The sequence below is a fragment of the Salmo salar genome, chromosome 20 (genome assembly GCF_965601325.2).
Source record: "Salmo salar chromosome 20, fSalSal1, whole genome shotgun sequence".
Classification (NCBI taxonomy): Eukaryota; Metazoa; Chordata; class Actinopteri; order Salmoniformes; family Salmonidae; genus Salmo; species Salmo salar.
This window is the reverse complement of record NC_138310.1, coordinates 38,038,348-38,048,582: the sequence shown is the minus strand read 5'-3', so window position 1 is coordinate 38,048,582 and position 10,235 is coordinate 38,038,348. Positions and strand designations below refer to the sequence as shown.

At 42.5% G+C, this 10,235-nt stretch overlaps 1 protein-coding gene across 9 annotated transcripts in view; it reads left to right on the top strand.

Moving 5' to 3' along the window:
* LOC106580589 (rapamycin-insensitive companion of mTOR) overlaps positions 1-3,808 on the top strand; it is a 66,705-nt gene extending 62,897 nt beyond the window's left edge. For 8 of the 9 annotated variants that reach the window (XR_014381840.1, XR_014381842.1, XR_014381841.1 and 5 more), the window contains one exon: positions 1,210-1,348. Coding sequence is in view for 1 of the 9 variants with exons in the window: in XM_014161813.3 (XP_014017288.3) it covers positions 1,210-1,348; positions 2,060-2,140 (220 nt within the window). In the remaining 8 variants the exon portion in view is untranslated. Of the gene's footprint in view, positions 1-1,209; positions 1,349-2,059 lie in introns of those variants that run through there. The other variant, XM_014161813.3, reaches the window with a different exon arrangement.
* The last annotated feature ends 6,427 nt before the right edge of the window (positions 3,809-10,235 follow it).

Genomic DNA, 10,235 nt, shown 5'->3' with positions numbered 1-10,235 from the left:
GGTCCCCATCCAATCTGACAGAGCTTGAGAGAATCTGCAGAGAAGAATGGAAGAAACTCCCCAAATACAGGTGTGCCAAGCTTGTAGCATCATACCCTAGAAGACTCAAGGCTGTAATCGCTGCCAAAGGCGCTTCAACAAAGTACTGAGTAAAGGGTCTGAATACTTATGTAAATGTGATATTTCTGTTTTTTATTTGTTTTGCAAAAAAATCTAAGCTGTTTTTGCTTTGTCATTATGGGGTATTGTGTGTGTGTGTGTATTGATGAGGGGGAAAAAACGATTTAATCCATTTTAGAATAAGGCTGTAACATAAAAAAATGTGGAAAAGGTAAAGGGGTCTGAATACTTTCCGAATAAACTGTATTATCGGAACCTACCGTAATTTCCGGACTATTGAGCGCACCTGAATATAAGCCGCACCCACTGAATTAAAAAATATATAATATTTTGAACATAAATAAGCCGCAGGTGCCTACCGGTACATTGAAACAAATGAACTTTACACAGGCTTTAACGAAACACGGCTTGTAACAAAAATAAATAGGCTTTAACAAAAATAAATAGGCTTTAACGAAACACGGCTTGTAACAAAAAATAAAAAATTTGCAGTAAGCTTTAGTTGTCTTTTTGCACTGAGTCAATTCCTCACGCTGCTGTTTCCAACGTCTCATCATCGACTCATTAAGACCAAGCTCCCGTGCAGCAGCTCTATTTCCTTTTCCAACAGCCAGATCAATCGCCTTCAACTTGAAAGCTGCATCATATGCATTTCTCTGTGTCTTTGCCATGATGAGGGTGACAAAATGACTACTGTAATCAGAATGATGGGAAGTTTGAGAGCGCTCGATTTAATCTAAACAGTAACCAAAAAAGTTGTTTGACCTTAACCCGTTCGGCAATTTCATTGGTCTAATGAAAGCTTCATGCCGCCAAAAAACTGAGCACGTCACAGAATGTGTTTTTTTGGAGAAATAAAAATTGAAAGCGGGAAAAATCCATATATTAGCCACGTCATTGTTTAAGCCGCGAGGATCAAAGCCTGGGGAAAAAGTTGCGGCTTATAGTCCGGAAATTACGGTACTGTAAGTGTCGTGATTGTATCGTAAGGTCCCTGGCAACATCCAGCCTTACTCTGTGTTTTATGGTGTCTGTCTTTACTTATTCTGCCTTCTCTCTCACTCTCTTTCTCTCTCCCTTTCTCTCTAGGATAAAGGAGAAGTTTCCCTATGCGTTTGATGATATCTGTTTGTACTCTGAGGTGTCTCACTTGCTGGCCCACTGTATGTTCCGCCTGCCATCTCGACGCTTCATACAGGAACTCTTTCAGGATGTACACTTCATACCGGTAAGGTCCTCTATACTCGCTCTCTCTACACTTATATCATCAAATTAATGAAACTTGGGTAATTTAAGATATGTTAAACTATATTTGTATGTGTGGATTAATTTACTTTTATCCAAGGTTTTCAATTCTGAAAAAATAATAATGCAATCAAAGGCATCAGGTAGAAGTAAATGAATCCACGAATACAAATATCATTTTACGTATATCTCAAATGGCCACGTTTTCATGAATTTGATATAAGCTTGAAGCCATTCAAAAACAGTACGGGACTTGAACCAGGAAGTAGGCGGGACTTTCATAGCGTATACATTGGTTAACGCTTCCAACACACTGACAGCGTCATTGAGCAAAATAGTACGCAGCATCATCTGGATATGTATGCAACAGAAGTTCAACATTTACGTTCTGCTACCATTTGTCAAGCCGTCTACACATACAGTTTGATGCACAAGTTCGAAAAATCCAACATCTGCACCACACAGAACGCGCTGCCACTGCCTCTGCAATGCAATGCTGCAAGGCAAACGCAGCGTTCCATTGGAAATGAATGTAGTTCTGGTGTACCAAAATGCAATGACACTGTCGGTGTGATCGAAGCGTAGGGGTCGAGGAGCAACTGTCTCACCTCTCTGCCACACTTCTGATTACATCAGAAATATGTATCTCATATGACCTCTGACCTCATGCTGATGTCACATCCTGCCCCCTTAGATGTACGAGGAAGCAGAAGTGATCCTGTCGAAGCCACCAAAGCCTGTCGGAGTGGATATAGACCGTCCCACGGAATCCTGATCATCGTCCCCATCGTCCCCATCCCCACCCCGTCTCCCTGTCAACCCCCCTCCCTCCAACCTTCACATAGAGATAACGACAGCAACGGAGTGGGAGAATAGAGGGAGCGGCAGGTAGCCTGGTGGTTAGAGCGTTGGACTTTTAACCGAAAGGTTGCTAGTTTTAATCCCCGAGTTGACAAGGTAAAAATGTTTCTGCCCCTCAACAAGGCTGTTAACCCACTGTTCCTAGGCCGTCATTGAAAATAGGAATTTGTTCTTAACTGACTTGCCTAGTTAAATAAAGGTAAAGAAAATGGGGGGTGAAGAGAATGAGGAACGGGGCTAAAACAGGATGGGATACCCACAGTATGTTGTTGAAGCTTAGGATGGAGGGAGCACGGATGAGAGGAGCGGAGGATCATGGATGTTAAAGAACGAGGAAAAGGGTTGTCTCCCTCCCATCGCTTAAAAAAAAAGAGGAGATGGACTGTCTGAGAACAAATGAAACCTGACACACCTCGTCCTGTTCCTCCCCATCTCCAACAGGGGGAGCAGTTTTCCCAAAAAGGGGATGTTTAGTCCGTCCAGGTCAGTGCTGGTCCCATCCTCTTCTCCCTCCATATGGAAACACTACAGAAGGTTCCAGGAGCCTCCCTCATAGTCATACCCTCAGTATGTTTCTCCTGTGTCCCCGTGCGTTTATCCATTTCAACTCTGCTCAAAGACTCGTTCTAGTTCAAACAACTGTTTTTCTATTCATTTCTACAGACAATCAAACATCAGTAGTGTTTTTTTATTATTTAACCATCACTCTCTTCCCATCTGGACACATAAAACAGAACTTCTGTGCCTTGCTGTCTGTTAAGCCTTGTGTAATTCCTCTGTCTCTGACCCTGGTCTGAAAAGACACTGCTTCTGACAATGCCAACAGCCGTGTTCTCTCACCTTTCATTGGTTATTTTTATGGATGTTGTCAGAAACTGCCATGAAATATGCTGGTACGTAACGTGTAGTGTATTATTGTTTCATCGATTGTACATATTCAAAGAGCGAGAGGCTACAGCACCTGGTTGCCCTTCCCAAACCCTACCTCTGTGCTTTGTTCTTACTGCATGTGCAAACAGCATATTGAAATATTACATCATCATTGTCACTATTCTTCTGGAAATTATTAATATATTTCTTCCAAATGCTTCTAATACTTTCATTGTCTTAAATCATGATAGGTTGTCATCACTTATTTACAAACTGGGGAAAGTAACGGTCCCTAAGTTATTTTCTCAATGCAACATTGCTGTCTATCATTGGCTGAGATGAGGGACAGGTAGATGTGATATTTTATGGATTGGCATAAGATTTTCATGGGAAACGTTTTGTTTTGCTATTATGCTGCTACACATGTGGACTTATAGGGATGATTTATAGATTGGCTGAGTGATGTGAGATCTATTTATTATATATCTGTACAATAGCAGAGAGAGAGAGATGAGAGAAGAGAAAATGTATTTATTTTTTCCTTGATACTGTATTATAATTTTAAATATTTTTTTTATTTTTTGTTGCCTGAATCGTGGTTTCCCTTGTGTAATGTGGGTCGTGTGTTTTGGGGTATTTCTGACCTATAGAAGCATACACTCTATCAAAGGGATGCATTGTTAATAAAAACTAATGTCATGAACAATCCAAATGGAGTGGTGGTCTGTTTATTTGTTGTCTGTAACAGTGTTGGTTTGGACTGTAGTCATTTAAGATGTGAGGAACAAGTTGTAAATGTTGATAGCTATTATACATTTGAATCAGCTTTTACATACACATTTTTCTCAAATAATTCTGTTCATATCATAGTGTGTATCCTCAGTATGAGTATGTGTGGTGCTGAAAGGACAGCGCCGCTAAACGACATGTATAGACATGGCAGTTGTCATGGTGAACTTATTGGTGCTGAAGGACAGCTCCAACATTCAGCCAATTCTAGAGATCTCACTGATAGACTCACTTATGATGGGTTACAAATATATCCTCAATGCACACTTAAAGTAGCCTAGCTGATAGACTACTAAGGAAAATTGAGAATGTATTCAAAGTTGATCTCCTAGGTCTACTTATTTTCAGAAATGATTTTGTTGTTTGAGTAGACCCTATATGAGTTAACGTCACACACTTCAAATCCGTAGCACGCTGAACGTTGCAGATATAAATCAGTGGCGGTAGGTGATGAGGGAGGATGATCATTTTTTTTATGAGCATGGCCGTATTTCTATTACAGCATATTGGATGACTCATTCATAGTCCATTCACCCAGCTCAATGTAATGTTGATAGGTTTAGACTACTACATGACACTTGAATTTCCCCTATACCCATCATGAGGTTGTTACAACATAGCCAATGAAGGAAAGTTTACAATGTACAGTGGGGGGGGAAAGTATTTGATCCCCTGCTGATTTTGTACATTTGCCCACTTACAAAGAAATTATCAGTCTATAATTTTAATGGTAGGTTTATATGAACAGTGAGAGACAGAAAAACAACCAAAAAATCCTGAAAAACGCATGTCAACAATGTTATAAAATGATTTGCATTTTAATGAGGGAAATAAGTATTTGACCCCTCTGCAAAACATGACTTGGTGGCATAACCCTTGTTGACAATCACAGAGGTCAGACGTTTCTTGTAGTTGGCCACCAGATTTTGTCCCACTCCTCTTTGCAGATCTCCAAGTCGTTAACCTGTTGGGGCGAGGAGGCAGTATTTGCACGGCCGGATAAAAAACGTACCCGATTTAAACTAGTTACTACTCTTGCGCAGAAACGAGAATATGCATATAATAGTAGATTTGGATAGAAAACACTCTAAAGTTTCTAAAACTGTTTGAATGGTGTCTGTGAGTATAACAGAACTCATATGGCAGGCCAAAACCTGAGAAGATTCCATACAGGAAGTGCCCTGTCTGACAATTTGTTCTCCTTCTGTGGCATCTCTATCGAAAATACAGCATCTCTGCTGTAACGTGACATTTTCTAAGGCTCTCAGAAGGCGCCAGAAAGTGGAATGACGTCTCTCCAGTCTCTGGGCGAAAAACAGCAGGAGATTTTGTGAGTGGTCAGGCTGAGAACAGTGACACTGGAGATGCGCATTCATGTGAATTCTCCATGTTTTTCTTTCTCTCTTTGAATGAATACAACATCGCCCGGTTGGAATATTATCGCTATTTTACGAGAAAAATCGCATAAAAATGTATTTTAAACAGCGTTTGACATGCTTCGAAGTACGGTAATGGAATATTTAGACATTTTTTGTTAAGAAATGCGCTCGCGCGTCACCCTTCGGATACTGACCTGAACGCACGAACAAAACGGAGGTATTTGGATATAACTATGGATTATTTCGAACCAAAACAACATTTGTTGTTGAAGTAGAAGTCCTGGGAGTGCATTCTGACGAAGAACAGCAAAGGTAATCCAATTTTTCTTATAGTAAATCTGAGTTTGGTGAGGGCCAACCTTGGTGGGTGTCAAATTAGCTAGCCGTGATGGCCGGGCTATGTACTCAGAATATTGCAAAATGTGCTTTCGCCGAAAAGCTATTTTAAAATCTGACACCGCGATTGCATAAAGGAGTTCTGTATCTATAATTCTTAAAATAATTGTTATGTATTTTGTGAACGTTAATCGTGAGTAATTAAGTAAATTCACCGGAAGTTTGCGGTGGGTATGCTAGTTCTGAACATCACATGTTAATGTAAAAATCTGTTTTTTGATATAAATATGAACTTCATTGAACAAAACATGCATGTATTGTATAACATAATGTCCTAGGAGTGTCATCTGATGAAGATCATCAAAGGTTAGTGCTGCATTTAGCTGTGGTTTTGGTTTTTGTGACATACTATATATGCTTGCTTTGAAAATGGCTGTGTGATTATTTTTGGCAGGGTACTCTCCTGACATAATCTAATGTTTTGCTTTCGCTGTAAAGCCTTTTTGAAATCGGACAGTGTGGTTAGATTAACCCTACTCTTGTATTTAAAATGGTGTAAAATAGTCAGTTTGAGAAATTGAAGTTATAGCATTTATGAGGTATTTGTATTTCGCGCCACGCGATTCCACTGGCTGTCCCACCTTGCCCAGGGAGGTTAAGGTTTCAAGGCTGACCTTTGGCAACTTGAACCTTCAGCTCCCTCCACAGATTTTCTATGGGATTAAGGTCTGGAGACTGGCTAGGCCACTCCAGGACCTTAATGTGCTTCTTCTTGAGCCACTCCTTTGTTGCCTTGGCCGTGTGTTTTGGGTCATTGTCATGCTGGAATACCCATCCACGACCCATTTTCAGTGCCCTGGCTGAGGGAAGGAGGTTCTCACCCAAGATTTGACAGTACATGGCCCCGTCAAATGATGCGGTGAAGTTGTCGTGTCCCCTTAGCAGAAAAACACCCCCAAAGCATAATGTTTCCACCTCCATGTTTGACGGTGGAGATGGTGTTCTTGGGGTCATAGGCAGCATTCCTCCTCCTCCAAACACGGCGAGTTGAGTTGATCCCAAAGAGCTCCATTTTGGTCTCATCTGACCACAACAATTTCACCAGTTGTCCTCTGAATCATTCAGATGTTCATTGGCAAACTTCAGACGGGCATGTATATGTATTCTTGAGCAGGCGGACCTTGTGGGCGCTGCAGGATTTCAGTCCTTCACGGCGTAGTGTGTTACCAATTGTTTTCTTGGTGACTATGGTCCCAGCTGCCTTGAGATCATTGACAAGATCCTCCCATGTAGTTCTGGGCTGATTCCTCACCGTTCTCATGATCATTGCAACTCCATGAGGTGAGATCTTGCATGGAGCCCCAGGCCGAGGGATATTGACAGTTCTTTTGTGTTTCTTTCATTTGCGAATAATCGCACCAAATGTTGTCACCTTCTCACCAAGCTGCTTGGCGATGGTCTTGTAGCCCATTCCAGCCTTGTGTTCGTCTACAATCTTGTCCCTGACATCCTTGGAGATCTCTTTGGTCTTGGCCATGGTGGAGAGTTTGGAATCTGATTGATTGATTGCTTCTGTGGACAGGTGTCTTTTATACAGGTAACAAGCTGCGGTTAGGAGCACTCCCTTTAAGAGCGTGCTCCTGATCTCAGCTCGTTACCTGTATAAAAGACACCTGGGAGCCATAAATCTTTCTGATTGAGAGGGGGTCAAATACTTATTTCCCTCATTAAAATGCAAATAAATGTATAACATTTTTGACATGCGTTTTTCTGGATATTTTTGTTTTTATTCTGTCTCTCACTGTTCAAATAAACCTAACATTAAAATTATAGATTGATAATTTCTTTGTCAGTGGGCAAACATACAAAATCAGCAGGGGATCAAATACTTTTTTCCCCCACTGTAGGTGCACAGGTGGACAGAAATTTGAGTAATCAAGGTGACAGACATTGTCACATTCAATTCCGCTTTGCACACTCTTGCCTGCATCTAACTGATCTAGGGTGTAATCATTAGTCCCACAGTTGCGAACTAGAGTTTCTATTGGACAAATTCAGGTATGTTTATCCCCGTTTCGTTCTGTTTGCTTCCGTTTAAGAAACATTAACAGAATAGTCGGAATGAATCCACCCCTGACCACATGCCAAAAGTTAACTTTCATAGCAGCCACATAAAAGCATGATCCCTTTGATCGTTGTATTCCTTCTCACATCTACAGGCTCTCCTCCACGCACCTTTTCCCTTCACTTGTGGATCAGCTTTCTGTGACCAGTCGAAAAAAACCTTTCCAAGTCAAACTTTCATATCATATATGCTAACTGCTGCATTCAGCCTACATCATTGTGTAGCCTTTTGTTATGACTCATTTTGGCGTAATGTATTGAGGCACTTATTTTGTTCCTTGGGACCTTTCCTTTGAAAGCAATAGTATTCACAGGGGCACCTACGCCTGTCAAGAGAGGGTGGGAACAAAACAAACAAACAACTATCACCGAGACTGCTTGGCTGTATCTCTTTGTCCAGGAGAAATCCAACCACAGGTAATAGTTTTCCGTTGCAACTCGTGTTTTATTTGTTTCCTTCGAAGCCACAATTCCTCTGGTGGAGATGGTGTTAAATACCTTCAACAAGAAATAAGGTTTACAAACTGGTGACAGCGGTACTTGGCTATGCTAAGTTAGCATAGCATTCTCACCAACCAAGGCAGCATCAACACTGATTGCATTATCTGACCGACTACATTAGCTAGTGGTGAGTGGACATTGGAAATAAATCACCCAGAGTGTTTGTTTCAAGGCAAGAATTTAGTTGTCAAGTAGTGAACACCAGCACTATTTTAACCATGGAGGAAGCCGACAATGACAATCAACCACAAGGTGGGGATGGCGATCTGCAAGTGAAGGGACATGTGCCTCGGGCTCCACTTGGTAATACCACACGGGTAATCAAATCGAATTATATTTGTCACATGTGCGGAATACAACAATCGTGAATTGCTTACTTACAAGCCCTTACAACCCCGGGGTTCCACTCCCCTCTAGTTTTCATGGAGATGGCAAATATAAGGAAAGTTTTTCTCTGTGCAAATCAAGTTTAGATCTAGCTGTTAAGGCATGCAATGATGCTCATGGACAGGTCCTGGCAATATTATTACCAACACAGCTAAGTGAGGATGCTTTTGGCTCTCACTACCCCCAGATACGCAGGGTGACTACAAGGAGGCTGTAGCTAAACTGAATGAGGTTTTTGGAAGAAAGGAATTTTTGCATCACTTTAAAACATTCATCAATGCCTAGCATCATCAGCCCAGAGAACCCCTAGAGGTACATGCAGCATAAATAACTGGTCTAGTGCTGGAGGCATTCCCTGACCACGACCAGTCAACAGGGGAAACAGAACTTTTCAGAAGGTTCATAGTAAGTCTTGATCCAGTGTTGCAACCAAAATGTTCTGAACATGGAGCTGCTACCTTAGAGGTGGCCTTGGCTGTGGCATGCACGTGTAAACGTGCTCAAGAGGCACTGAAAATGGCCCCAGTCTATCAGGCCAGCCCCACAACACTACTCACACTAGAGACATTGCCTGACTACTCACAGAGGTAACCGCTGTCTACCCTGGTGTCCTCCACAGCTCACACTGACCAATCCCCTGGAATAATGCAGGCCATTCAGGATCTCACAGCTGACGTTAAAGCACTGACTTGATGTGAGTCATCTGAAACAAACACAGGAACGACTGCCCCCTGCACCCAGTCACCAGAATGAGTCATACAGAGCCCCTCCTCCAGGCAGTGACGACCCACAAGAGCAGGGGCATCGAGTCTGCTACAACGCAGAGGAGACTTCACACCAGTGACGACCCACAAGAGCAGGAGCATCGAGTCTGCTTCAACGCAGAGGAGACTTCACACCAGGTACGACCCACAAGAGCAGGAGCATCGAGTCTGCTTCAACGCAGAGGAGACTTCACACCAGGTACGACCCACCAGGGAGCAGGAGTATCGAGTCTGCTTCAACGCAGAGGAAACTTCACACCAGGTACGACCCACCAGGGAGCAGGAGCATCGAGTCTGCTTCAATGCAGAGGAAACTTCACACCAGTGACGACCCACCAGAGAGCAGGAGCATCGAGTTTGCTTCAACGCAGAGATTTCACACCAGGGAAATGAGTGCTAGCAAGCACTGAGGGCCAAGTGTCTGCTGTTGAAGAAAATGGGCCTGACAGGCTTACATCCTATGTTTTTGCTGTTATTGAGGACGCTGCAGTACGAGCATTCCTTGATACAGGCTCAGAAATCTCCCTCATTAGTGACAGCCTCCGCATGTCAATCCCCTCACTTAGGAAGAAACCACTCCAAAAATCCAATGTGTTAGCACAGTCAGTGACTGGCGAGTGTCTTGATACCCTAGGTACCCTCTCCATTGCTGTTAGAATAGGAGAAGAAATGTTCACCCATAATGTACAAGTAGTCAGAAACTAGTCAGTCATTCATTCTGGGCTGGGACTTTTTCCTCGCATCACGCTGTAACAGATCTGGGAGAGAAACAGTTATGGCTGTGGAATTGGACTGGTCCCTTGCTGTGTTCTTGACACAATGACCCACTCAGATGCAATGCTGTTACTTTAGCTCCCCT